Raw genomic sequence first — 26,849 nt, forward strand, 5'->3', positions numbered from 1 at the left:
AAGTGAGGAAAATCTGTGAGATTTGAATGAATTGGAGCTCAAATGAAGACTGGAGAGGAAAGTTAGGGTATTGAGGGGGTGTGAATGGAGGAAGCCCAAATGCGTCGGAGCTGCGAGTTCTGACGCTCAACATTCTTTTCCTCCACTCCACACCATCGCAACTACACTTCGACGATAACCGTTTATTTTTTTACTTCTTTTACATAACTCAGTCCCCTCGTACAGTTATAGCTTACTACGAAACTCGCTGTGCGGCAGCCCCGCCACCATGGATTTCGCCGCGCTCATGTCGAAGGAGATCTCCAAGGCCAAGGGCCCCGAGAAATCCTCCGGCAAAGAGACCGACAAAAGCTCGACACAACCAACGAAGAAATACATGCGCCGAGGAGATGTCGAAGCCGCACGTGTTGAGGCCTACAAGCAAGAGCAGGAGCGGTTAGCACGCGAGCGAGAAGAGCGCATAGCGAATAAGCGCAAGCTTGATGAGGAAGAAGCAGACCGAAAACGCGAACGAGAGGACAAAAAGCGACGCCTAGCGGAGGAGTCAAAGGCGAGGAGACAGGAGGAAGAGCTGGCCAAAGAGCGTGAACGGCGGCGGAGACTCGGTCTACCCGACTTGCCTGAGGACAAGCCAGAGGAGGTTCCTGAGGAGGAAGATATCGAGGAGGACGAGCTTATTGAAAAACTACGGGCAATGGACGCACCTGCACGATTGTTTGGGGAGGACTATAAAGCTCGACTTCGACGATACCGCCGCCTGGTCCAACGGGCAGCCATCCCCAAGCAGAAGATCACGGATGGGCCTATCCCTACAACATTGGAGCCTGTCTCTGGTGCACAGATGATCATTCCGGCAACGATTCCCAAGGACCAAGAGAACCGACTCTTCCTTTTCCGGCAGTTGGGCTCATACTTCAACATGGTTTTGTCAGAATGGGAATTGGCTCTAGCAAAGCGGGATGTCACCGTGCGGCAGAGTTTCCAGGGAAAGCAAGCATACAATGCTATGATCCAATCCCGTGAGAACATGACGCCGCTGTTCCGCCTCTTTGAGAAATCAGACCTGGAAGATGGATTGCTGGAACCGATTGTGGAGATCGTGCACAAGGCGCAGCAGCGACGATACGTCGATGCAAACGATGCATACTTGCGAGTCAGTATTGGAAAGGCGTACGTCCATTACATATTTTCAATATCGGAATCTATGCTAACTTGACTACAGAGCGTGGCCCATCGGTGTGACTATGGTTGGTATTCACGAGCGATCTGCTCGAGAGAAGCTGCACCAGAGCGATCAACAAGCACACATCCTGAGTGATGAGATCACTCGCAAATACTTACAAAGTATCAAGCGCTGTTTGAGCTTTGCGCAAGTACGCTGGCCCCCTGAGGATCAGTTGCAGATTATGGGCTGAAGGTCAAAACGGTGTCTTGTGTGAATATACCCATAGCGTTTAAAGACGAAAACATGTACATTTATGGCCCGCAATCTATGAATTGGTCAACAAGTCAGAGACTGTGACAATAGTATACCCCCTGCGGCTCAGCTCAGGCAATACCTTCTGTAGCATCGGCACCGTCCACCTGCGCCCATCATGGCAGATGATAATACTCCCCGGCTTAACCATGCTCAGAATATGACTGGCATTCAACTTCCAATATGGAACCTGCGGGTCATGCGGATACACATCCCCGAGGACTAAGCGATAGCCTAGTTCCTTCACAACCATTCTCATCCGAGAGCTGAAGAACCCCGAGCCAGGACGAAAGAGCCAGTTCTCTGGCTCTGTCTGGCTCCCTGCAGCAGCATATGCCTCTTGAATCCGAGCATGCACTGTACTGATTTGCTCCCTTAACACGTCGTCACTCAGTGCACGCGACGGCTCATCATACATAGCATGGTTGGCGAGTTCATTGCCAGCCCGAACCAGATCAACCAGGATATGTTCATATTCCGGAATTTGGGATCCAATCAGGAAAAAGGTCGCTGCTGCATTGTGCAACTGCAATAGATGAAGTATTTCAGTCGTGTGCGTGGAAGGCGCGTCGTCAATAGTGAGCGCGACCACTTTTTTGTCTGTTGGAACGTGGAAGAGCACGTCGGGCCACCGACACTGACAGTAGCGGATGAGGATATTCGGTGGTTTATATATGCAATATAGTGGTATTAGGAGACAAAATGTGCTGAGGATGGCAAGCATGTTGGTTTCGTAGAAATGATGTTGTTCAGGTCCGCGCGTTACGGGAGATGCGCATTTCCTTCTCGTGAGAGATCATTGCTACAGTCATAGGCCATAAGTCCTTTCACATCCACTCTTTTATACAATGTAGATGATTTGCCCGAGACACTCGAAAATGGGCAAAAAAGAGGCGAAAAAAAGGTAAAAACAATCCTTATAATATCCCAGATTCCTACTTACTGATCAACAAAAGATTTCCCACAGCCACAATTGTGTATACATTGCCATGAATTATTGGGCAGTCTCTACACTGAAGCCTCGAAGCGAGTTTACCTTTTCATGCATGCAACGGTGGTCCTGCGAAAAATGCTCAAGCACTTTCTGCTCCAAACGCGGCTTGAAAAACCACATCGCAAGAGCCCGTATGTTCCCCCTACTAATACAGATATATTACTGCTGACATATTCTTACAGACTCGGACGCTCGACCGCATATCTGTTCATTATGTGGAAGTGCTTTTAAGATACGGTAAGTGAAAGCCTCGCCTATGATACGGCAAGGACAGAGCAAGCTAACGCATAACCCAGTCCTCTACTCCTACAGCACCACAGGAAATGCCATCAGCCCAAAGTGAAGGTTCCCTGTCCAGAATGTGGAAAGCTTTATGCGTCCAAGTAAGCAGGAGGCTAGGGTGTTATCAAGATATCATAAACTCACTTTTTGAACTCTAGGTCCAGCCTCTGCAACCACATAGGCAACATGCACAGACGCACTGCTGAACGATCCATCTGTTCGGACCCCTGTTGTAACTTACTCTTCTCATAGCTTTTGATAATTGACACTTGAATCTTCTCTCTTCATATCTGGAGCAATTGCAAATCTTCCATCTCCTCTTCCAGGGTCACTCATTCATACGGCGCCATGAGTTTATTTCCCATCACCCTAGCTGGAGACTCTTCTCCCAGCACTGTGGTATGAGCCCAAGGCTTCAGACTGTTTTCTTCGCGAATAGTACTAGCGAAGCAATGGCTCCACTTAAGACGAGGAAAATGCTTGCAGACATCCTCAATGGTTGACGGATGAACCAGATCTACCCAGGCCCCGATATTATCTGCAAGGAAACAAGTAAGTTTATTGCTGATCTCTCGAGACGGCATTATTTTAAGCGAGGAATCATTATTGATGCATGGACATACCAAACATTGTTGCCAACTGAAGCAACTGACCCAAAGCCGTGATATTGCCTTTCTCGTGAAAGTCCTGATGCCGTATGATGGCCTCCGCCACACTCTCTGCTTGATCTTTCGGGGCGGCAGCTGCTGAACTAGCTGTGGCAGAAGCTCCCAAGTTTTGCAAAACGTCCAAAGCAATAAAGCCGCCATAGAACTCAAAGCTCATCTTAGTAGCTATCATATTCTCCTTCGTGGTTCCGATATCGTGAAGCAAGCAAGCCAGGAAGTATGTTTCATCCGAGAAAGTCCACTCCGGGAATCGATATTGCCTTATAGCGAGCCCGTAGTGATATACCCGAAGACAGTGGTTGTACGTTGGCTCGGGGAGATGCACCTTTGCATACACATCGATGCGCTGGGCCAGGGGCGTAGATGGAATTGAACTTTGGGATACTGGGGTGAAGGGTGCTGGTATCTTCGGAGGGTCAATCGCGAGAAGGGTAGTGGCCGATGATGGCACAGCTGTAAAGCCATAGTTTGCTTCGGTAAGACACATGTTCAATGGTTCAATGATGAATCTTTGGAAAAGCTGAGAAATTCTACAGAGGATACAAGTCTCCAAGTCATCGATATTTATACTTGCATTTCTTACAAATCCCGTTTCCCTTCTAGGTCACATCTCTTGCCGCTTTTTGCGGAGTATCCCTCGTCACAATATAGTCATTCCGTACACACCACACTCAATATCCGCTTCAGATTGCCCAATTTATATAGTATGTGCTTAGGGTCATATTCAGCCATTTCGGCATTCTGTATCGCTCGAAGGCCTAGCATACCCGATAATGTCTGCAACTCGCAAAGAAGCGGCTGGGTCTTCATCTTCGTCTCGGTGTCGCGAGGGAGATTGAGATTTGGAATGACTAGCGGACTATTTAACGGGACGACTTATATGGACCCTCTTCTCTCAGACAGCGACAGCACTGTAGAGATGCCATGGTTGCTGTCCGAATGCTGCGAAGATGAGCATTCGCCATCCCGCGTGTCTGTAGGTACTCTGCCAATTTGTGACTCGTAGAGGACCCCATAGAAGGTCAAGATTCTCATAAGCACCGCACTAATAACCAGAAGCATGGAAGGGTCTTGCATGCAGGAGCCGGTGCAATTCAATAACCGGGACATTGTTACATTAGCGGATCGCGTCGTGCGAAATACAATATCCTTGGATATTTTCCTGCAGATGGATACCTCCTGCGAAGCGGTATATCTTGTTGATTGCCTCGTTTCGAAAGTCAGATTGAATGAATTCGGACAATGAAGAGAGCGTCCGACATGCTACAGCAATACATGATTCATGATCATCCTCGAGTTTGTCCATCTCTTCATCCCCGGAGGCATGTCTATGATTGATATCGTTTATCGTTCTCATACTTATCAGAATGGTGTTCCGTGAGCCTGCTTGGGAAGAGAGTTGATACCGGCATCGCTCATTGAATTGGACATATTGTGCCGTGTAACTGCCATGTCGTCTTATGAATAGGACGCTGCATCCTAAGGTTCTAATGAAGCCTCCCCGAAGGTAGTAGTAGCATTCCGCATATTTCATAACCATTGTTTCATTCCCATGGTCTATATCTTCCGCGTGGGAAAACGAAGTTGAACAGACGTGGGGATTTATAGATCGGTGGTCCAGCATGGTTTCGTATTTCCCCGGGGCCCAGGGATAAGCCTTGCTCCAAATCATGCTAATGTATACACCAACTCTGAGATCCTAAAAGCGGCGGCAGCTCAGAGGAAGGCTATATCAGCACAAATTGGTAGAAGTATGGATTTGTCAGAGAATTTGTAGAATTGGTAAGCATGTACGTCCGGGAACTATAAGAATCTGATCATGACTCACTTATGCCACCGAATGGCTGAGGGAAAGTGCTTCCCGGGCGGATTGGCAAATCACAAACATCTTTCGGGATTTGAAAGTATTATTAGATATTATATTCGACGGGATCTGCAGAATCTTCAGCAATGATAGTGGGCATTTCCGCCGGGATAATAGTGTGAGGTGTTAGCGTTGGGACTTGGTAGGCCTAAAGGATGCACAAAGTACGTATATGCAGACTTGTAACAGGACTTGGTCCCTTTAAACAGTGGGATTGAGGTGTCAAACTAATGTAGTACAAAGATGTCACTTGTATGTTTCGACTTCACCTCAATATGATGATGCATTGTGGCAAGCCATGTTCAATAGGTATTGTCGCCTTCACTTCAAGATGGAACTCCCGAATGCAAGGACATATCATCAAGTTCGACACCATCGTTTCCGTTTGTTTGACGGGAGCGGGTGATGGGCAGACTGCATGTGTTGTTCACGATCTGATTGGTGACCACTTCAGCGCTATAGGGTGCATGATGTCTGTCGGTGTCCGAAAATGAGGCTTAAAACAAGACACACAAAATGGAAAGTGATGTTAGGCCTACCCATGTAGCTGCTTAATAGCAGCCTTTTGGACAAAGCTCTAGATGAATGTATTTGCAGTCATAGATTTACATATAAACATAAAACAACATTGCCAAATGACTTATCGTAGGATGTCATTCCACATACGTGTCAGTGTTTTCCACCAGCCACGTACAGCAGGCTGATCGGTGACCGTGGACATCTTACTGAATGTGTCTTCGCGGGTCAGTTCCGAGGCATCCCCGGTCGGATAGACAAGGTGGCCATCCATGCCGTTCATAACAGAAAGTGAGGAGCCGTGTAGTTTGGCAGTCGAGACGACACTGCTACAGACGCTGCGTGTGTCCCGCTCGCCTTCCATAAGATGCCCAGCAGCGTAGACACAACCGCCGTAAGAGAAGCGCACCAGAGAATCTCCGGTTAGACTCCCGATGATATAAACACCGGGAGTAACCTCGAGATCCTCAATGGCTTTTGCGCGGAGCGTTTGACCTGTCACTACTGGATCTTGATCGCTTTGCCCCAGCACTTCACAGCGGAGCTTGGGATCAAGATAATCCAGCGTACCTCGACGACCGGCGGCATAGACAAGGCCGCGCACAGACCGAGAAAAGACAGATCCGTCCCGGCGGCGGAATATGACTGTAGCCAGGTCATCGTGCATGTCCACATTCGTGATTTCAACGTTGGAGACACCTTCGTATAATTCTTCCCAATTGCGACTTTCGAGGAATGGGGTCGAGGTGGCGCGCCGGTATTTGGGTCGCTGGCCTTTGCCAGCGTCTTCGGCTGCAAGTGCGGCCTTTTTCATAAGACGGTAGACACCAGCGTACTCGGGGTAGGCTTGCTGGTGGCAGCCCCGAAGAGGAGACGGGCGATCATGGGGAGACCACTTGAATATGTGCAAGATTTTTTGGTCTGGCAAAGCGGAGATAATCGAGTCCGCGGCGGAAAAGCCCGATCCAACGACGAGAAGCGGGAGGGAGGGTGTAGATTTGGTATGTAAGATAGGTCGTAGCAGCGGCTCTGGTGGAAGGATTTCCGAGAATATGCCACTTGCCAGGACGAGTCGTTTGCACTTAATATTATGAGATCGAATGTAGAATCCATCGGCGGTGCGGGAGATATCTTTCAACTCTTCCCCGCATCGAAAAGAATCATCGATCAGGGCAGCCTGTGGATAGGTTGCAAAGTACTCCGCAATCTCGCGTCTAGTGGGCCTCGTATATGCAGGCAGCTCCTCACCTGTTGTCTTCATATGATGATCAGAAAAGGAGTAGCCGGGCAAAGACAGCATTGCCGCATAACTCAAGGTTTGGATGTCCCAACTGGCACCCAAAGGGTCTTCTGTCCACTGACCACCCGGGCTTGACGGTTTCCCAAAAACCAGGTGTGGCACGGCCTTTTCAGGTTGAGAGCGCCACTCGACATTGGAAATACAGCCTGGTTCATCCACATCTACGCTTGGCCGTACAAGCGTGTCTAATAACACATTGATGGGGAGCGCCTGTGTTGAATATGACAGGCGCGAGGCGTCAAAATGCGCAGTAAGGGAATTGACGTCGGCATCCAAAAGGTCCGGCGCGGCTTTCAATTTGGCGTCTAAGAGGTGATCGGGATGTGGAGGGTCAGACGAGTAGAAAGGGATATGACCATGAAGGATATAGGAAAGGATCATGGCCGACGGCCCATTGCCTGTAAGCTGTCAATACGAGCTCGGAGAGCAGTCCTCCGATACCGCGGGGTAGCAAGGACGAAGAGACAAGCTGAAGAAAAAGAGGTTCAACATACCGACAATGACAGTGTCAGTCTCCATTGGCGCCTTTGCATCAGACAATCGATCCGGCGCGGGGCATATTGGGTCAGACATGCGACAGAGAAGTGGTTCCGAGGCCTCAAAGCACAAGGTCGTCACGCCGGAGATTGTAAGAACGACAAGGCCATGAAGAATCTGCCATTAGAAAGAAGAAAGTAAAGTAGGAGGAGATAGGAAGTAGGAAGTCCCCAATCTCCCCCGGCGATCAATAATCAGGCTGACAAAACACGAGTGGGGGAGATGTCTCCTCATTCTTCATTCGCCGGAAACAGGCGCCTTCTGCGATGAGACTCAAAGAGGTGGTCTCCGGTCCATGAGTGCAATATCAGGAGCAGATCTATAGATCAATGGCTATGTTGAACTCGTTTGAGCTCCGAGAGACCTCCAATGCTTGAGCTATCAGAGTTGATGCGTCGTTGATATCGCCCCAGGTTCCCGGCTTCAGCCCTAAGCCCTACTTTCCTAATGCGGATGAGGCTGGACCGCGGGTGAGCCTCGCAGCTTCGAGTTGCGATTGTCATGATCTGCGGTGTTCTTCGATTTTGTGTGAATTGCTGGTCTTGAGCTCTGGGGACCGCGACCATGTACCACCTGGCCAAGTCGCTGTACTTATACGCCACCAGCAAAGAGGGTAGGACCTGCAACTACCATCGCAAGACTCGCGACTGATCTCTCGACTTGAACAGAATACTCCGTTTTGCTACTTGGCCTAGACAACGCCGGTAAAACAACTCTCCTGTCCCAGATCAAAGCGCTCTATCAACCCCGTTCCGATGGCGCCCCCGCGCCTAACCCCGGAAAGACCGTCCCCACCGTCGGCCAAAATGTCTCAACCATACCTTTACCGGACATGAACTTGAAGATTTGGGATGTCGGTGGTCAGATCTCGATGCGCGGTCTATGGCAGAGCTATTACAGTAGTTGCCACGCGATCATCTTCGTGGTCGACAGTACCGACGTTGGACAGGACCCCGATATTACACGACTGCTATCATCATCTCGGCGCGCAAGCTCGGTGGCCGGGCCAGCGCGCAATAATACACGGGGAAGCACAAGTACAGAAGCCTTTTCAGAACAGAATGTCGGAATCAACGCGGCCAGCAGCGAGTTCGGACGCCTGGATGAATGCCGGCAGGTACTCGAATCGGTCCTACAAAATGCAGACGTCGCGGGCGTTCCCATCCTAGTGCTAGCAAACAAACAAGATCGCGAGGACTGTGTTGAAGTGGTTCGCATCAAGGAAGGGCTGGTCCGCAAGGTGTTTGAGGGAGAGACAGGAGGCGGCGTCCGTGACAGTCGCGTTCTGCCGGTCAGCGCGTTACTCGGATCGGGCGTCCAGGCTGCTGTTGAGTGGGTGCAAAGTCGTGTCAAATGGAACAAGGAGGGTCGGCCCCCGGTGATGCGTTGATTTTTGACATGGAGATTGGGCTCCTACTCCCGCGCATTTATGCCCGGCGCAGCATATTAAGATGCATTATGGCGTTTGTTAATGATTACATTTTCTGTTAATATACCAATGAGATTTCTTCAATATCAAGATATCTGTCATATTGTGCTAGCATTCCGAATAGACCTGTAGGGCCTAGTCTTGGTGAAACACCAGCGATACACGTCGTTATATCTTCAGGGGTGATTTCTGAGGAGTCCCAGTGCTTCGCAGCGAAAGGAGTTGCCCGCCAGACATGAAATATAGCCACGTTTTCGGTCGATGATATTCACCGAATGAAGTAATCCGAAGCAACAAGAATCTGACCCTTATAAGAACAAGATCAAGGAGTCACCGGGGCGAGATCCAGCCAATCTGAAGCCGGAGTTGCCATCGCCTTTGCGAAGTTCCACTTTTTGATGTCACGTATTGATAACCCTACATTGACTTGACAGCAATGAAACAGGTCTGTAACTTATATGACTCCGAGATAACTTTGCAGGTTAATAATACAGGTATCGAGTATTGCCACTGTACAGGGCTACGTAGTATACTGATGAGATCAGTGCCTTGACGTCACTCCTGGGTTCCAGGATGAAGTATACCAGAGCACGTATAAATTGGTGACAGTACATGCTTAGGTTTAACAATTCAGTCAATCTTCCCAATCATCAAAAAAAGCATCTTCCAACCTTTAATTGCACAATGAGTACTCTCCAGGATATCGATTCCGCCAACAACCCCAAGCAGGGCTTCAAGCCCTCTGTGCCACCAGGAGGCCCTATTACCACCAAGGGTGTATGTAAACCTCAATAATCGTCACAGAAGACATAGAACTGACATCATATATAGCACCAACCCGGTCGCAAGGTCAGCGAAGCCGACCAGCGTTCCGAATTCCACGCGGAAGCTCACCCTCAAGGTACCGCGCCTGCAAGCAGCTCCTACACAGCGAACCCCGTCTCGGAAGCCGGCGGACAGGCAAACAACCCCAATGTGTACGGTGGATCCGACAAGGAGCCCACATACACGTCTGCAGCAGACACCCTAATGGGCTCGACCTCAGCAGATGTCGACCAAGGCCTCGGCAAGCCCCTACAAGGTCAAACCAGCGTCGAGCTCAGGCACGATGGCCAGCATGGTCGCAAGAAGCAAACCGCCGGTTTGGAGGGTGTGGGTGCCTCTGCTCAGGATCGAGATATTGAGCGCCGGTTCCCCGACCAGCGCGGTCTCGAACGGGAAGAGGCTGACGTGAGTGGCACCCGGGGTGACAAGGCTTCTCGTGCTGCTGAAGAGATGGTGCCTGAGTCTGCTGAGACTCTGAGCCGGGAGTGGAAGTATGAGCCCGGCACTAAACGAGACAAGGGACAGCAGAGAAAGCACTAAGCTACGCCTTGATGATGCGGAAGCTGGTTTTCCCATTGATGTTATAACGCCATGCGATACTGTACTATTATTGTTCATTCCTACTGTAGTATTCAGTAAGCCTGAGAAAACATTTCATTAACTATCTGATCTTCCGCATGTTCTCAAGCACTGGTCGAACGACAGTTCTCAATAAAATTCATTGCCCGCATAATAGAAAGCCGCGTAACAGAAACACTTAGCAGCGCTTCTTGAGTTGCTCATACAATAGAAGAGCAATCTCCTCGTCCTCGGCTGTGGTATCCACCGGTGGCTCCTGTGTGACCTGCGGCAGGATAATGCGGTGGTCAATAGAGCTATCCTTGGCCAAGCACTCAGCTGATGCTACCAACTGCTGTAATTGAGGAGGCCTCGCTGACCATTGGGATATCAGCTGCGAACTCTTTGAGTAGAGCATTGTGGTGCGCGGTGGAAGGGCTCTCTCCTGCATTCGCAATGTCGGTTCCGTATGCGTCAACACCTCTGATAAACCGCAGTGCATCTCTGACTGCCATAGAATCTGTGTTGGTTTTTATTTTCAATAGCGCTGAAACAAGTGCCTCGGGAAGACTTGGCAGCTGTGTCATCAGACCCATTGTTATCGCTTGAACATCTGTCAAGCCACTAGTAGCAGCAGCTACTAGTCCAGTCGCAACAGGGTTTGACTTTCATGATCCTCGCAGTTGCTCCAGATTGATTGCATCTTGCATCAGGTGGCTATTTGCAGCGTTGCGATCCTGCCTGAGTATCTTGGCACAGATGCGGGTCCACTCAGCACTGGGTTGATTCATGTCCTGTTCCGCAGGGGGAATACTGCTTGTGGGAGCATCGCTTGGCTTCTGGGAGTCGATTACCTCGTTGAAGAGGAATTTCTCACGGGGGCCGGAATATGTTTCATCGCTGCTGCATGTGCTTTCGCCGTCGCCGTGAATGCCTATGTCATCTGTATCGCGAAGCAAAGTTTTCCTACTCAGGTTTGTTTGGCTGCCTGATGGAGCCACTGCTTCGTCGTCGTCTGTGGCTGAATCCATGATCCGCGCAGCTGTGAGACAGAGATAGAGGTTGGTATTGGTGTTGCGGTGCAGGAGTGGATGGGGTCGTAAAGCGAAGGAAGATAGGACTGGAAGAGGTGGAAGATGTGGAAAGCCGAAGCAGACGGGAGTGGAAGAATTAAAATCGACAAGATCAAAGTTGAAGATGTGATTGTCGTAGAAGTGAGGATTGGAAGCACTGATTGTCGAAGAGGTGAAAGGCAATAAGACGAAGTGAAGATTGGAAGAACTGATGAGTAAAAAACGGAGGTTGGAAGCAGTAAAATAGCAAAGTAAAAATAAAAAAGTAAAGAAGAAAGCGTTATGCGTGATTCAGTGAGCTTGCAGAGCATTTGTTACTCGATATTATGGTACAAAGATAGACCGCTTGAAATGCAGACCACTAACAAATTGTAAAATACAATCCAGATCTCAACGTGTTCCGCTGCATTTGACTAGCCGCGTTTAACCTCCTTCTCAAGCTTGTCCAAGGCCTTCGCGTACTTGGGCTTGAGCGAGCCGAGTGAGTCCGGCTTGATCTGGACACGATCGATGTTTGAGGTACGTGTAATCCGGCCATCCACACTAGCAGCAATTTCGTTGGCAAACCAGCGACCTTCGCGATGAGCAACCAGAGACCACGCCGAACCTGCCCGGCCAGCACGTGCGGTACGTCCCACTCGATGGACATAGGTAGTAACACTTGTTGGGATGTCGTAGTTGACAACATGAGTTAGAGAGTGGAGATCAAGACCGCGAGAAGCACGGTCGGTGGCCACGATGACCGAGATACGGCCTTGGCGGTAAGCCGTCAGGGTCTTGCGAGATGCAGAAGACTTGTTAGATTTGATGATTGTTCCTACACGCTTAGCCAGTGGTGGGTGTAAAAGCGAGATGAGGCGTGAGAGACGTGAGGCAGATTCTGATGATTTGGTGAAGATCAAGACAGTCTTGCGCGTCGACTCAGGCACCAGGTCCATGGCATCAGATTCCGAGTCAGCGTCCGAAGACTCGTCTGAAGAATCGGAATCAGACGACGAATCAGAGTCGGAGTCAGAGTCAGACTCGGATTCCGAATCAGATCCAGAAGAGGAAGTGTCATCATCGGACGATTCATCGGAGCTAGTATCGTCATCGCTGGTGTCATCGGAGCTGGTGCTGTCAGAGTCGGATGAATCAGAAACGTTGGAAGCAAGATCTCCGCTAAGATCAATGTGAGATAGAAGGAGACGCAGCAGGTAAAGCGGTTTGAGAGATCCGTCGCCGACTTGAACAATGTGTTCGGACAAGGTTGGTGGCAAGGCGAAGTGAGCATCGGGATGAGTGGCAGATAGGTCTTCCTCGTTTGAAGCATCTTCGGACCCGATGATAATCATCTTAGGGTTGGCAAGGCGCAACGAATTGAGCTTCGAGATATCGCGAGTCATTGTTGCACTCAGAATCACCTTTTCTAGGTGGCTTGGCTTCAATAGAAAGTCCAAGCTCCGATAGAAGTTTGCCGCCAGGGCCGAAGGTCTCTGGCGCCTGTCGGCTGTCTAACGAGTGCATAATGACATCAACCCACTCTTGGAAACTTTCGTTCAAGAGACGATCAGCCTCATCAATCACGAGCCATTCTAGATGCTGCAATGTGAAGCCTTTAGTGTAACGAATGTGGTCAACTAGACGGCCAGGGGTACAAATAAGAATGTCAACGTTGGGCTCTGATCGTTGGATGTAACCAGGAAGAGAACCATTTGAGTCGACTGCTTCGCTGACACAATTTTCAAGGCTCAGGTTCATCCAGTCATTCCCTACCAGTCCATCCCGTTGTTGCTGTTGAATGGCTGGATTGTAAACCTGGTCCACTCGCATCAATTGCTTCTGTTCATCTTTGATGGCCACATTGCCCACTGCGCTTCCAATATGAAGTCGCGATCCCGTAGCACAAAGTTCACAGGCTTCACGGGCTTGCTTCACCAGTTCTCGGGTGGGAACTACAATCAAACCCCTTAGTCTCGAGGCAGGTCGTGGCGTTAGAGCAGTGACCAATGGAAGGACATAGGAAAGTGTTTTTCCAGATCCAGTGGCTGCAGAAATACAGAGATCGCCAGGGTGGTTCTGCTCGCCTTGAAGAAGCAGGGGAATAACAGTGGACTGTACAGCGAATGCTTCTTTGTAGTCATGCTGTTGGAGAATTTTGAGAAGGTCTGGCTTGATCCCCAATTCGGAGAACTCGGATCTGACGTCGGCCGACTTCCGTAGAGGGTTTGCCAGCCAGGGAGGTAGAGAGGAATAAGTTGGGAGTTGCTCTAGCTCTGGGGGATTTTCAGGCTGCGGCAATGGCTCGAGGCCCTGTGCAAAGACGGGTTCCACAACAGGCGTCTCATCTTCGACAGTTTCAGGCTCGGGCTTCTTGGATTTGGAGCTGGCGACAGTTTTGGTGCGCTCGAATTTCGACAGAATACCCGAGTGCTTGTTCTTGGATGTTTTGGGTTTGGCTTCCACCTCCTCATCGTCGCTATCTGCATTTACAGGTGCAACCTCATCATCCAATTTGTCGCTCTCGCTAGTGCTCTTTCGCTTGCCGCTCTTCGACTTCTTTCCCGTTTCACTGACATCGTGACGCGAGTCTGTAGTACTCTCTTTGCTGCGGTTTGCCGAGATAGCACTTTCTTTCTTGGACGTTTGCGGGGAATCTTCTCCCTGGAGAGCATCCTTGAGTCGCTTGCGCTTTTTGGTGCTGCCATCATCGTGCTCGGTTGACTGTTCGGTTGACAAGCTTTCGCGCTTCTTATGCTTTTTCGTCGGCGTGGGAGAGGTGGCGACCTGGGGGACATTCTGATCTCTCTTTCGCTTGTGAGATTTGGCGGAATTTGGGTCCACATCGCCTTTCGAGGACTCCCTCGTCTTGTGGCCGGCCATTATTCCGAAAATCTGCGACTGTTGCAGTTGCTGAATGCGTGGGGAACAAATTCCTTTTCTCTGAATCTTTTATGCCGGCAGAAAGCAAAATAGCACCACCGCCCCGCTTACCGCTGTTCTTATCGACGGGAGTCAACAACAGCTTCTCCTTTGGCGACAACTTGCAATGAATGCGACTTTGAGCAGCAGTGAGATCTGTTAGCCATGGAAAGGAAGCTGCTACAAAGAGGAAAATTGACGTCTCGGGGTTCTGAATCCGAGAACCACAATCACGATGCCGTATAACATTGCGTCAGTACCGCTCCATTGAATCGCAATGACTTGCTAACATTGCTTCTGGTGGCTGTAGTATGGTCAGTGACTTCTTCTTCCCACAGTCAGGTATGTGTTTCAGGTGGTCCGATGCTTTTGGTGCAATAACTAATTTGGATAGGTGGAATTGAAAGTCACATCTACCAACTGTCGTCCGTAAGCGCTCGGCCTCGTCGCATTCTCATCTATCGTCATTCTAATCGCTTTTTAGAAACTTATCGACCGAGGACACAAAGTCATTGTCATTACACATGCATACAAAGGACGCACCGGAGTCCGTTACCTCACCAATGGACTGAAGATCTACCACGTTCCCTTCTTCGTTATCTACCGCGAAACAACATTCCCTACCGTTTTCTCATTCTTCCCCATATTTCGAAATATAGTCATTCGAGAAGAGATCGATATTGTACACGGACACGCCAGTTTGAGTAGCTTCTGTGGAGAAGCTATCCTTCATGCGCGCACCATGGGTCTGCGGACCGTCTTCACAGATCATTCCCTGTTCGGATTTGCCGACGCAGCTTCTATTCTTACCAATAAGCTACTCAAGTTCACATTGAGTGATGTTGATCATGCAATCTGCGTTAGCCATACCTGGTGGGTATTCCTTGGATTTGCTGTGATATCCTACTAACAAGTCGCAGCAAGGAGAACACAGTTCTTCGAGCTTCACTGGACCCGTTGATGGTATCAGTTATCCCAAATGCCGTTGTGGCAGAGAACTTCTGTCCTTTATCACACACCACCCGTCCGCCAGATCAGACCCTGAGCTCACCACCGGATCCTCCACTATCCCCGCGGCCAATTGGCCCCGACGACCCAATTACAATTGTAGTCATCTCTCGCCTCTTTTACAACAAGGGCACAGATCTACTTATTGCCGCTATTCCGCGCATTCTTGCTTCGAATCCCAACACCCGCTTTATCATTGCAGGATCAGGTCCCAAAGCAATCGACTTGGAGCAGATGCTAGAACGCAACGTGCTGCAAGACAAAGTTGAGCTACTGGGCTCAGTACGACACGAGGAGGTTCGAGATGTAATGGTGCGAGGTGACATTTACCTCCACCCGAGTTTGACGGAAGCGTTCGGGACAGTCATTGTCGAAGCTGCCAGTTGCGGTCTTTACGTGGTGTGTACCCGGGTCGGCGGTATCCCGGAAGTATTGCCCCAGCACATGACAACGTTTGCCAAACCGGAAGAAGATGATATCGTTCTTGCAACCAGCAAAGCGATTTCGGCTTTACGCTCGAATCGAGTGCGAACCGACCGATTCCACGACCAAGTGAAAATGATGTATTCCTGGCGGGATGTGGCCGAGCGCACGGAGCGCGTATATGAAGGAATCATTGGTGACATCAGCCCAGAGGAGTTTTATGGATACTATCCTGGCCAGGGCTGGGAAGCGAGCGGTGATCGCGTTCGTAGTTTCGCACTCATTGATCGGTTGAAGCGATATTACGGCTGTGGTGTCTGGGCCGGAAAGCTGTTTTGCCTTTGCGTTGTGATCGACTTCCTGATCTACGTTTTCCTTGAGATGTGGTTCCCCCGTGCCAATATTGATATCGCCCGAAGCTGGCCCAGGAAGCCACCTGCGCCCAAATCCCGCGACTCCAACACTTCTCGGGTTCTTCGATGAGACCGGAGGGTCAGCATTGATTCTATTTTGTCGACCATTATTGCAACCACTTCTGCTCCGCTTGCTTCGAACACCCTTTCCACTGACAGATCGCTTGAACCTTTGAGGGCGGTGAACTTCTTTGTACATAGCTATCCCAGTCCAAATTTATATACTACATAATATATACACGAATCCAAAGACTCTATCCCGTTTCCTGGAACTTTACTCATAGTAGAGATACTGTTATGGATATCAAAAGGTCAAACGCCAGTCTTTCGGGTAACACAGCATAAATGAGCAGCAAGATTGTAAATTGTATATGTAGATACAGCATGATAGTATAGTAAATAGCTTTATATATCTGCGTTAAGAGGACGAGTTTATTTCTAATTCAATAATTATGATAGCCAGATCTATGCAGGAGAAACCTGCTGCTCTTCCTTGGGCCAGCTAGCAATAGTCGTTGCGTTACCAGTCAAAGTAAAGGACATCACAGCAGAGCGCTCATTGTTCAGCGCAAGCTCATATCTCCCGGGATAAACAATGCGGTTGCCGGATTCATCTGTTCTAGCGACATTGTCCAGCGAGATTGGGATCGACATGGTCTGAGAGCCGTGAGGTTTGATAGAGCCGAGACGATCAAAACCGACAAGCCACTTGTTGGGGTAAGGGCTTGGCCCGGCAGTTGTGTTCACAAATGCCATGGCAGTGTAATCTGAAAGGAGACTGCCCGCGTTGGTAACATCGACGGTATAGTTCATGAAAGGGAGTTGCTCAGCCACATTATAGCCAGCGTGGGATCGTGACAGAAGCTTGACTATGTCGAAGGCGGTTCCGTTACTGGTCGATCGGGAGCGTGCGAGAGATACCTTGAATTTAGTGTAGAACAGTCCATGTCCGAACTCATACACGGGCTTTCCTGTGTACCACTTGTAGGTCTGGCCTGGGTTGTCGCCGCTGGGGCGCAGGTTCATATCGGTAGCCGGGAACTGCGTGGCATACTTGGCGGGATACTGGGTTACTGTCAGACGGCCAGCGGGTGCTCGCTTGCCGGTAATGATATCCAGCAATGCAAGACCACCGGACTGTCCAGGATAACCGCCCCACACAAGGGCGTTGACATTTTTGTTGGCCTCTAGAGACGACGAGTCGACTTGGCCACCGCCCATCTGCAGAACAATCAAGGGCTTGCCTAGCTGGCTCAACTGTTTGATGAGATCAAGCTGGTTACCAGGCCAAGTGATGTTCATGCGGTCCAAGCCTTCAGCTTCGACAGTGTTATCGATTCCACCAGCGAAAACAATGACATCTGACTTCTTCGCAGCGGCGATGGCAGCCTCAAAGTCATCTGTAGTGTGTGAGGAGATGTTGGTGCCAAAAGCATAGTTGACGTCGAGACTCGATTGCTGCAGTGCGGCGAGCGGTGTGGTCAGGTATGGGGCATTTGCAGCATCAAAGTAATTGCCGACAAGCCCTTGAGTGAAGTTCGCCCATGGCCCAATCAAAGCAACACTGCTGGTGTTCTTGGACAGTGGCAGAGTGCCGTCATTCTTGAGAAGAACAATGCTCTCTACTGCAGCCTCGTACGAGATGTTCAAGGCGTCGGTTTTGACAACGTCGGACCAATCAAGGTTCCGATACTTGCTGTCCTTACCATCAAAGTATCCCAAGCTGGCCAGGTTGGAATACAGACGAATAACGCCACGCTCAATTTCACTGCGAGAGATCTCGCCCTGGGCGAAGGACTCATTGAGGTAGTACTGATATGAAGTACCACAATCAATATCAGTACCAGCACGGATTGAGTCTGCTGCGGCGCTAGACACATTCCCAGCGTACTCATGGGGATTGAAGACGTTGTACACAGCGTCGCAGTCCGAAGAGACGTAACCATCCTCGACAAAGTTCCAGCTGTCACGGAGGAGCGTCTGAAGCAGGAAAGAGTTGGCCGAGCTTGGTACACCATTGACAGCATTGTATGAAGACATGACACTGTGTACCCGAGCATCTCGGACAGCAGTGACGAATTGTGGAGTGTAGTATTCGGCTAGATCTTGCTGCGTAATGTTCATGTCGTTTCCGAGACGAGAGTGGTTGTCCCAGTTCTCAATGTCATAACCCGCATAATGCTTTGCGGTTGCGACCAACTTCAGGTGCTCAGGGTCCACGCCTCCCTGAATTCCGGTGATGTATTCGTAGGCGTATGCGGACGCGAGGAATACGTCTTCACTGGGAGTTTCTTGACCACGACCCCAGACCGGATGACGGAAGGTGTTGATATTGGGCGCATAGACATCCAACCCATATCGACCCACGTTGTTCAGAGCGCGACCTTGGGTGGAGATGATGTCACCGATCTGGTTGATCAAGGTCCGATTCAGGGCAGCCATGCTGAGGATGGGAGATGGGAAAGAAGTTGCCCAGCTGTACTCATCAGAGTGGGTAAAATTCGCTCTGTCTAATCCGTGGAGAGCTTCAGACCATACCTGTAATCAATTAACATTAAAATTTCTAATAACTTTTGGAGAGCTTCACTCATACCTGATACCGCGGTAATCCCAGCCGAGGAATCGCAGGTATGTTGTTCCCAGTGCTATTAACTAACTCTTCAAAATTGAACAGCGTTACCAAGGCAGCAGCGCGGTCATGAGGCCTGGCAGACGAGTCGCAGACCAGAGTTTTGCTCAATGGACCATTGGAGCAGTCGGGGAAAGAGAGATCAATAGTAGCCACCGTCTGAGGAGTCAAATTGGGCTGAGGCTCGGTGTTGTAGTCGACATAGCTTGTTTGAGCCTGCGCCAGCGCGGTGGGCGCAAAGGCCAGTAAGGAGAACACCGACTTCATATTGAGTGATGTTTTGATCAACAGCCCGGCAGCAGCTTCAAGTTATACGTCGCCGGCTATAACAGATCTATAGCCGGAGCTCACCCCCACACAGCCCAATCGGGCAAGCAACAGTCGATCCCCCGAGGTTTAGCCTGGGGTTGTTCACGCGGGGTTTCGCCGAGTTCGTTGCGAGTCGTGCAGGTGTTTAGCCTGAAGTGTTGTGAAAATGTGAAAGTGTCCAAATGAGTTCTGTTTGCATCTGCCTAACATCCCATAGTTGTATCGGGAAAGCTCCTTGCCGATTAACGTAAGATTTAGCCTACCGTCTCGGCGTAAGCCATCCCAAGCCATTCAAGCCATCCGAGTCTTGGAAGTATAACGGAAATGAAAATATTCTTGGCAAATTATCTGCGAATTTAGCCTGAAGCTGTAGATATGATGTGATGCAATAACATCAGGCCAGGTTTGCTTCCCCTTCCCCCGCTACCAGTTTTGCCGAGTTCCCCCTTACTTCCGGTTATATTCTGCCTTTCTCTTTAGCCATTTCTCTAAAGTTGAGTATTCCTAATTGCTATGAGGTTTTTGGGTCTTCGTTCATCAACAATGGTGAATGTCTGGGTCTTGCAAAAGAATATACATTTTGCCTATAACTTAAGCCCCTTTCTTAGCTCCCTATACGTAATATAGGTCATGGACATAGAGAAAAGTGGGTTAAATTAAGTCATATGAAGTCATCTAAAAGGTGCCCAGATATGGGTGTTTGAGCTCTAAATATTCCATCGATTCTTATATGTCCAACTGGATGTAAATCATGCGTCTTCTGAATGATGAGTATGTGATAGATACGAGAATCAAGAAAGAGATCAGAGAAAATAACTTGGCTTGAGATCAGAAATACCAGCCAGTGACGGGAAAAGAGAATATCCATTTGTATCAAATCTGATCGTTGTGAAGGCATCAACTGACCGGCAAAGACATAACGCTGGCAGCAAATAGCACTTCACAGTCCAGAAAAATACAAAACATCAAGAGATCCACAACCTTACCCGTTTTTAGATAAAAGCAAAAACAAATGGAAGGCGCAAGAGAATGTATGGAATGTTCATACTTTCTCCTCCTGGGGGAGGCATCCTTCTCAGTGGTCTCTGCCAAAACATCAGTATCGAGTCTATATGGAGGTGTTTGAGAAGTCACCTACTCTCTTCCGGAACTTCCTGTACCTGGGAAACACTGCTCGGGTCGACGTCTGCCGCCTTCGGTGAGCGTGTTAGTTGATGATACTAGATGGCCATAGAGAACTCATGATGGTCAAAGAAGCATTAAGAGATACCTCGCACCCAGGATCCTCCTCGGTCACTTCAAGCTCCTCTTTGACTGTTTTTTCCTAACATCATTGTCAGTAATTAGCCTCTGCAATCTCCAAATGATAGTAGTGATTGGCAGGGGCAATGCTAGCGTGGGACACAATATATGAATACGCCATATAATAAGCCATATCCAGTATAGGACCGCAAATCGATGCTGCAGTTGGTTATAAATACCTCTTCATTGTCCGAGGAGAACTGGTCATGATCCTCGCTGAGGTTGCGGAGCTTCTGTGTCGAGGGAAGATTGTTAGCTTCAGCTCAGTGTGCCAACAGAAGACCAATAGGGAATAAACTGGCCAAGCCCAATGAGATGCTCAGATTCACATCTCTCATGTTTTTTCTCTTTTCGCGACGGTCATCTCGCGCGTGCCAACGGATCACAGAAGGGTCCGCCATGGGTGACCATCGAGGGGTTTTTATCGGCGATGGCAGAGCGGGAGGCGAGAGAGGAGAATTACTCATGATAGTGAGTGCTCTCTTCTCTTTGCGAAGAGAAGGGCTGTTGCTTTTTTGGTTGCGCTGCAGGATGTAGAGAAAGGGACGGTGAAGAGAACTAAAGATGTGAACAAAGAAACCTGTGATCACCACCTTCCATTGTTCTTTCCACCCACGACTCGACTCCATGCCACTAGCGGATGGCGCCTTTTGTTAGCTTATACGACTTTCGTTTCTCATATCAGTCCAGCCAAAGATTGGCCTCTTTTAAATAGCTTCATATTCAAACCCGATTGAACGCCAGAAGTATTCATTGGTCTCAAAAATAGTAGGTAGCAGACCCAAAAACAACCAATACTGCATTGATTCAACATCGTCCCAAATCCGTGGCCATCCTAGCTAATTTCCACTTAGACGCATACATTCATCTGTGTGTGTAGGGTTCAGTAAGTGATCTTGAAAACCCATGCAAATTGATCTGCCCTTGCAACTTCACTGCTCACAGACAGGACCACACTACCATTCGCTGTCTTCATTGATGGGATTTCGGTACCGTGCATGTGGCCGCCGACAACAGTTAAGCTGTCGCCTTCCAACCAGGGAATCGGGCTTGACAAGGTGAGCGTGTTATTTGGCCTTGTCAAGCAATGGATATAGAAAGCATCTTGTGAAGTCGTGAATCGGATATTTTCGCCTTCCTCGGGGGCAACAAACCAATAAGATGTATCGTATATAGCTTCAGCATGGCTCTTGATCCACCTCCCAGCCTCCCGGAGGTGTTGCTGTTCAATGTCCAGGATGGTCCCATTTGCCATAGGACCGATGTCAAGAAGGAAGTTACCATTCTTAGACACAATATCAATCAGTGTGGTGACTATCGCCGAGGCGTTCATATAGCTGGCCAGAGGGGTGGCGCGATTGAATCCATAACTGTATGGATCCATGCCAGCACTGCTTTCCCATTTCCGGCGTTGAACACTTTTATACTGAGCATATTCCGGAGTATCAAAGTCACCTGGAAGGCCGCATCGAGCATTCATGACAACCTGTCGGTTTTCCTCTGCGGCACGGTTGAACCACGCTGATGCGAATTCCGCTGTCTTGTTGGGTCCGCCAATATCACACCACAGGATCTCCGTACCAAGGTCCGCCAAAATATTCATCTCAGGCAGTATCTTGTCGTCGATAAAGTCTGCCAGTGGCACATAGCCAGTATATGGCAAGGTCTCGTTCGTGAAAGGATTGGTGGCATTTCCTGAGGGCGTCAAAAACAAACATGAACAAGAAGAAGTTGACCATAGACATCTTACCTCCTGGCCAACTGCCAAATCCGTATTTCTTGTAGTCTGGATGAAACCATTCAGGGAGTGAGTAGTATACGGCCCGGTGCAGATGTGGCTGATATTTCTTGGCTGCATCAAATAGTTCCTGAAGGGATGAGCTTTATATTATGGGACACTGGACGCCTTCCGTACCTTGACCAAATTTCGATGTGGTGTGAGGGCTACAGATGTCCTCATGGAGATGTTTGCTGGGAGATCGAAAAGAGCATAGCCTTCATGATGCTTGCTAACTTGCACAAAATACTTGGCACCGGCATCTGAAAATAGATCGACCCATTCTTTGGGGGAGAATGCATCTACAGTAAAGTCGTGGATGAAATCATCGTAAACGACGTCCGGTCCATACTTGTCCAAATGGTAACCAGAGGTATTCGTAGGGTCATTCGCGGTGTTCAAGGACCACCAATACCTTTATGTTTTGAGAGATGAACGCAGCTGCTTGAGATTATTGACTTACCATTCTGCATAGTTTTCTTTAGAACCAGAGTTTCCCCAGCCTGGCACAGAGTACACACCGAAATGTATGAAGATACCAAATTTGGCATTGTTGTACCAGTTTGGGGATTCATGACTGTAGATCGACTCATAATTGGCCTCAAATGGGCGAATTCCATACGTTGCATTGAAGGAATATGGCGCCGAGACTACATCATGCCCACTGATAATGACTGTCGCTGGACCACTGCTTATGGGTACTCCCTTCCTGTTTTGAACACCAATCTCAACTGTAGCTTGGTCTCCAGGGCCGAGTCGTTTGATAATAGCAGCAGTTACGGTTTCGAGACCGGGCGAATGAACTTGGATGCGCACACTGTTGTTTCGTGTAATGGGGGAAGATCCAACGTTGTTGACAAGGGCTTCAATGATCTGAACTTTGTCGGATCCATCAATCCACTTTTGCGTAGAGCGAGCGTATTGAATCTCAAGTCTTGGAGTATTGGACTGATATTCGGGTACCGGCAGTATTGACAGCGCAAAGATGTGCAGTTTTGTGTTTACTGACGCGCCCCCGGGCTCAGTTGACGCACCAGTCGAGGAATTAGGAAGCGAGAGAGAAACGAGCTCTTTCGAGGAGTCGAGCCAGTTGACAGTCTGGAAAATATTGGATCGATTGAAATTGGTGGTATTTTCTGTCAAATAATGTCCGAACGAAAGGTCTGCACCAGCAGGATATGGCCAACTCCACCAAGCCGGAACTAAGAGGGGCCCAGATGTCGTGCTGCCATCACTATACTTTGCTTCAATAGAGGCAGATGCCATCCCTGTCTCGGAAGCCGCAAGCATCTGGTAACTGAAATACTTCGATCTTGGGACAAGAATCTCTTGTCCTTGTACTAGTACATTGTCATATCCTGAAGCATTGAAGTTGGAAAACCGATAGAAGATGCCCCCGTATGTAAATTGAGAAGGTGGCATTTGATCTGCTGGATAGGAATCTGTCGACAGTTAATCTAATCCATTTGTATACGCCCGAGCTACTCACTCCCTGAGCCATCGAAACTAGAATCATTTGGCTTGAGTCCAAATGCGCGATTGTTAAAGTAATAACTTAGGTCAATAGGCACAGAGGCATTGTTGTGGGTCAAACTCTTATACTCATTTTGTGGCTTGAATATCACGGCTTGGGTGGTGGATATACACACAAACAGCGTGTAAAGCGTGAGATTGAGAAGCTTCATGATCAAGGGATAGAGAAGATCCTCTGCTTAACTGAATCTCACATTACACTGGCGCATTTTATATCACAATTCATCGTGTCGGACTTCCCCGCACATAATATGGTACAGAGACATCTGCCATGTAACTCTGATGACGGGTAAATACAGTTGATCGGCATGCGGGGGTGGCGGCCTTTCACGGAAACAACACCGAACTGCATCGGCTTTTGAGTTTTGATGAGGTAGGGAATTTGGCCGTGAAGACTGCTAGTTGTTGTTTCCAGCTCTAGGTGAGATGTCATGGCTATTACCTGTCGCTAGGCATAGGGAACATCAGTTGGGATGTGCGTCTATTTGGATGGATGACTCAAGCTTAACTAGAAATGATAATGGCTGGGTCTTTATGAAAATGGTAAGGTGCCATAAGGAATATGTACATAGACACAGAGAATTGGATAGGCATCGACCAACTCGGATATAAAGAAAACAGTTTCCTCTACCTCCTGGACTGAAGGCTTCAGAGACAATGGCCTTCAAGAACTTGATGCTGTTCATTTATCTCCGAATCAAGTCTTTCTCTGCTCTCCGCGATAAGCGGCTGTTGCTTAAGAATAAGGCTTTACTGAGGTACCACCACAACGCTAGGTGACGGTGAATTGGGCGCCGAAATCGGCTAGGTTTGACGACATTTTAAGCGTCCTATTTGTCGATTTCAAGAGATACGGTACGCGCTAGTTCTACGATAGACCAATGGTCGGCCTTATAGCATAGAATGAGTGTAATTCCTAGAACTGACTTAGCGCGCAGCGAATATTTGACCCCAACGGTGATGTAGGTGCTGTTGGTCCACCAATTAAGTGAGACTTGCGCTTGCGCATTGGCATAGAGGAAGATGTGGTGGAATACTATCATGATGATAGCGCCGACGATGAAGCGGAGTATTGGGTGCCATTGAGCACGCGAGATAGCATTAAGACCCTGGTCATGCCGGCTTTCCCCACGTGGACAACCGAGCAGATGGAGGAGTATCAGACCTTCTATGAAGAGCTGGACTTAGACGCTGCGGAGTCGGGTGCGGAATATGTGCCGATGACTTGGACAGCGACGAGCACGAGCAGGTCCATGACAACGTCCGCCTAGTTAGAAGTAGTTGGCAGATAATTGGTCTTTCTCTTAAATGCTTGTAGATAGTTCCTCTTCCACATGAAGTTTTTGTCTACATTTTTTCAATACATTTGTACCGGTAATGTGAAGATGTATGCATTTACCACATATTAGCAAGCATCAGGCGCATTCCGAGGTTGGAAATGGCTCAGGGGCCTCCATCAGGTCTAGGCTCCAGTGGAATACATATCATATGAATCTTAACATCCTTCCCTTTCCATACCCCGTACACAGTGAAATACCACAAGCACCAATGTCTGAGACTCCCATCGGAGATGGAAACCAGCAGGGTACCATGAACGGGACAGAGTCCGTGTCTGATATCGAGCCGCCCGGATCTGGAGCCCTGACTGTTCACCTTGGCTCCTCTTATTGTATGAACCTACCACATGACCCGGACCTACAAGATTCAGAAAGTCCTGCTCAAGGCAATACCTTCTCAAGTCGAGATCTCAAAACAAGATATTGATGGCGGCTCTACGCAATCGTAGAATATGAGGGGTTCCGGGTATCTTCAGAGGCGACGTATGTGAAAATTCCTAGATCGGTTTCTTGGGCATTGTTCAAACGGTCACTGAAACGGCCACTGAAGTTTGACGTCTCTGCCTCTCCTTCTTCTGAAATGACTGTGTCCATGTTCGCCGGGGACAAGAAGTTTGATGAATTGATGTCATCGGAAGGATATGAAAACCAGGTCATACCCCTTGGGCTAATTAACGTGAACCTGTTCCTGATTCAGAGAAATGCACCTGGGTCTCACAGTGGTGAGTATTGCGTAGACGTGCAAGATGGTACGGATACCCTGACGATTTCGACTTCGTACTCAAAGGAAGAAATGCCGACCTTGGAGACGAAGAATGTGTGGTCTGTCTGCAATGAGAGTAGTCTTGATTATCTTGGTCTTGTCTACGTTGAGAAATTTGATTCTGTATACGTTAGAAAGAAAGACACCGGTCGAAGCTATGGCATGCAAACAGTGGATTCTTGCAGCTGCGATCATGTTGCTGATCCCGGATCGATGCTGGCATCAATATGTTACCCAGCCTCAGTCTCCGCTCTGGGATCCAGCACCCTTTCATTGCACAGCCCAAATTTGCCTTCAAGTCGGCCGAGGCAACATTAGCCTGTGCAAGCCTCGAACTTTTGGCTTATAATCGCTACAGATTATGGAGGACGGTGACACGGATCGCACTATACCTGGGACACCACAGTACCCAGCCCCCGAGATTCTTCTCCACGGCCGCAAGCGCTTCCCCAGCAGTGGATTGGTGGGATGTGGGGATTATTCTCTATGAGATGTTAATTGGCATTCCCCCGATCTACAGCAAGGACGACAACGAGAGGCGACATAAAATTATTGGACAAGGACTACAGCTCCCTGAGAGTTTGCCGTCAACCGTCAAGGACATTCTAACCAGGCATCTTGATAAAGACCCCACAAAACGCTTTTTTCCGTAGCCTGAAATGGACTGAATGCCTTCAGCGGAAAATCATGACCCCTTTCAAGTCTCACGACGCCACAACGGTCTTTTCGCGGAAATCTGCAGAACTTCTGTACAAAGAAACGGACTGGAGTGACATGCTTTCGATGTTTAATTAGTCGGCAGACTGGCCACAGCGGGTTAGAGAAAGCCGGACTGCGGAAAGGGAAGCTTTACTAACCCGTGCAGAGGATGATAGGTGGGATCTACTGTGGGATCTGACAGTTTAAGAATTCCATTTCAAAAATCGCTTCA

At 48.9% G+C, this 26,849-nt stretch overlaps 14 protein-coding genes across 14 annotated transcripts; 5 read left to right on the forward strand and 9 right to left on the reverse strand.

The window, feature by feature from the left end:
• Window positions 1-268: 268 nt before the first annotated feature.
• Window positions 269-1,415, forward strand: N7446_001254 (mRNA splicing protein PRP18; the record flags this gene model as incomplete). The annotated part of the gene is made up of 2 exons (XM_058510003.1): window positions 269-1,170; window positions 1,223-1,415. 2 exons carry the CDS (start codon window positions 269-271, stop codon window positions 1,413-1,415), a joined length of 1,095 nt encoding a protein of 364 aa, XP_058375539.1.
• A 75-nt stretch (window positions 1,416-1,490) lies between these two features.
• Window positions 1,491-2,201, reverse strand: N7446_001255 (chitin deacetylase CDA4; the record flags this gene model as incomplete). The annotated part of the gene is made up of 1 exon (XM_058510004.1): window positions 1,491-2,201. The coding sequence occupies one exon, from the start codon at window positions 2,199-2,201 to the stop codon at window positions 1,491-1,493; it is 711 nt and encodes a 236-aa protein (XP_058375540.1).
• An 873-nt stretch (window positions 2,202-3,074) lies between these two features.
• On the reverse strand, window positions 3,075-3,908 carry N7446_001256 (uncharacterized protein; the record flags this gene model as incomplete). Its single annotated transcript, XM_058510005.1, has 2 exons — window positions 3,075-3,291; window positions 3,377-3,908. 2 exons carry the CDS (start codon window positions 3,906-3,908, stop codon window positions 3,086-3,088), a joined length of 738 nt encoding a protein of 245 aa, XP_058375541.1. The 3' UTR covers window positions 3,075-3,085.
• A 164-nt stretch (window positions 3,909-4,072) lies between these two features.
• Window positions 4,073-4,531, reverse strand: N7446_001257 (Ribosomal protein L10e/L16; the record flags this gene model as incomplete). Its single annotated transcript, XM_058510006.1, has 2 exons — window positions 4,073-4,280; window positions 4,308-4,531. The coding sequence occupies 2 exons, from the start codon at window positions 4,529-4,531 to the stop codon at window positions 4,073-4,075; spliced, it is 432 nt and encodes a 143-aa protein (XP_058375542.1).
• Window positions 4,532-5,925: 1,394 nt separating this feature from the next.
• N7446_001258 (uncharacterized protein) lies at window positions 5,926-7,674 on the reverse strand (the record flags this gene model as incomplete). The annotated part of the gene is made up of 2 exons (XM_058510007.1): window positions 5,926-7,499; window positions 7,596-7,674. The coding sequence occupies 2 exons, from the start codon at window positions 7,672-7,674 to the stop codon at window positions 5,926-5,928; spliced, it is 1,653 nt and encodes a 550-aa protein (XP_058375543.1).
• Window positions 7,675-8,202: 528 nt separating this feature from the next.
• On the forward strand, window positions 8,203-9,028 carry N7446_001259 (ADP-ribosylation factor family protein; the record flags this gene model as incomplete). The annotated part of the gene is made up of 2 exons (XM_058510008.1): window positions 8,203-8,251; window positions 8,307-9,028. 2 exons carry the CDS (start codon window positions 8,203-8,205, stop codon window positions 9,026-9,028), a joined length of 771 nt encoding a protein of 256 aa, XP_058375544.1.
• Window positions 9,029-9,751: 723 nt separating this feature from the next.
• N7446_001260 (uncharacterized protein) lies at window positions 9,752-10,432 on the forward strand (the record flags this gene model as incomplete). The annotated part of the gene is made up of 2 exons (XM_058510009.1): window positions 9,752-9,844; window positions 9,899-10,432. 2 exons carry the CDS (start codon window positions 9,752-9,754, stop codon window positions 10,430-10,432), a joined length of 627 nt encoding a protein of 208 aa, XP_058375545.1.
• A 217-nt stretch (window positions 10,433-10,649) lies between these two features.
• Window positions 10,650-11,046, reverse strand: N7446_001261 (uncharacterized protein; the record flags this gene model as incomplete). Its single annotated transcript, XM_058510010.1, has 2 exons — window positions 10,650-10,802; window positions 10,831-11,046. 2 exons carry the CDS (start codon window positions 11,044-11,046, stop codon window positions 10,650-10,652), a joined length of 369 nt encoding a protein of 122 aa, XP_058375546.1.
• Window positions 11,047-11,118: 72 nt separating this feature from the next.
• Window positions 11,119-11,481, reverse strand: N7446_001262 (uncharacterized protein; the record flags this gene model as incomplete). The annotated part of the gene is made up of 1 exon (XM_058510011.1): window positions 11,119-11,481. The coding sequence occupies one exon, from the start codon at window positions 11,479-11,481 to the stop codon at window positions 11,119-11,121; it is 363 nt and encodes a 120-aa protein (XP_058375547.1).
• A 455-nt stretch (window positions 11,482-11,936) lies between these two features.
• Window positions 11,937-14,385, reverse strand: N7446_001263 (putative ATP-dependent RNA helicase DBP6; the record flags this gene model as incomplete). Its single annotated transcript, XM_058510012.1, has 2 exons — window positions 11,937-12,996; window positions 13,046-14,385. 2 exons carry the CDS (start codon window positions 14,383-14,385, stop codon window positions 11,937-11,939), a joined length of 2,400 nt encoding a protein of 799 aa, XP_058375548.1.
• A 176-nt stretch (window positions 14,386-14,561) lies between these two features.
• Window positions 14,562-16,529, forward strand: N7446_001264 (phosphatidylinositol N-acetylglucosaminyltransferase subunit A/GPI3). The gene is made up of 5 exons (XM_058510013.1): window positions 14,562-14,676; window positions 14,735-14,766; window positions 14,819-14,853; window positions 14,909-15,297; window positions 15,345-16,529. The coding sequence occupies exons 1-5, from the start codon at window positions 14,660-14,662 to the stop codon at window positions 16,336-16,338; spliced, it is 1,467 nt and encodes a 488-aa protein (XP_058375549.1). The 5' UTR covers window positions 14,562-14,659; the 3' UTR covers window positions 16,339-16,529.
• A 204-nt stretch (window positions 16,530-16,733) lies between these two features.
• On the reverse strand, window positions 16,734-19,164 carry xlnD (beta-xylosidase XylA; the record flags this gene model as incomplete). Its single annotated transcript, XM_058510014.1, has 2 exons — window positions 16,734-18,806; window positions 18,862-19,164. 2 exons carry the CDS (start codon window positions 19,162-19,164, stop codon window positions 16,734-16,736), a joined length of 2,376 nt encoding a protein of 791 aa, XP_058375550.1.
• A 2,227-nt stretch (window positions 19,165-21,391) lies between these two features.
• Window positions 21,392-23,970, reverse strand: N7446_001266 (uncharacterized protein; the record flags this gene model as incomplete). The annotated part of the gene is made up of 5 exons (XM_058510015.1): window positions 21,392-22,203; window positions 22,259-22,376; window positions 22,424-22,700; window positions 22,749-23,727; window positions 23,775-23,970. 5 exons carry the CDS (start codon window positions 23,968-23,970, stop codon window positions 21,392-21,394), a joined length of 2,382 nt encoding a protein of 793 aa, XP_058375551.1.
• Window positions 23,971-25,366: 1,396 nt separating this feature from the next.
• Window positions 25,367-26,571, forward strand: N7446_001267 (uncharacterized protein; the record flags this gene model as incomplete). The annotated part of the gene is made up of 3 exons (XM_058510016.1): window positions 25,367-25,487; window positions 25,605-25,977; window positions 26,157-26,571. The coding sequence occupies exons 2-3, from the start codon at window positions 25,736-25,738 to the stop codon at window positions 26,569-26,571; spliced, it is 657 nt and encodes a 218-aa protein (XP_058375552.1). The 5' UTR covers window positions 25,367-25,487; window positions 25,605-25,735.
• Window positions 26,572-26,849: the final 278 nt, after the last annotated feature.

Source organism: Penicillium canescens, assembly GCF_028828765.1.
Source record: "Penicillium canescens strain IBT 15451 chromosome Unknown utg000002l_segment0_segment0, whole genome shotgun sequence".
Taxonomy (NCBI): domain Eukaryota; kingdom Fungi; phylum Ascomycota; class Eurotiomycetes; order Eurotiales; family Aspergillaceae; genus Penicillium; species Penicillium canescens.

Coding starts and splice junctions, on each gene's coding strand:
- N7446_001264 (XM_058510013.1), top strand. Junction 14,767..14,818: donor CTTCTTCTTCCCACAGTCAG/GTATGTGTTTCA, acceptor TAATTTGGATAG/GTGGAATTGAAAGTCACATC. Junction 14,854..14,908: donor ACATCTACCAACTGTCGTCC/GTAAGCGCTCGG, acceptor ATCGCTTTTTAG/AAACTTATCGACCGAGGACA.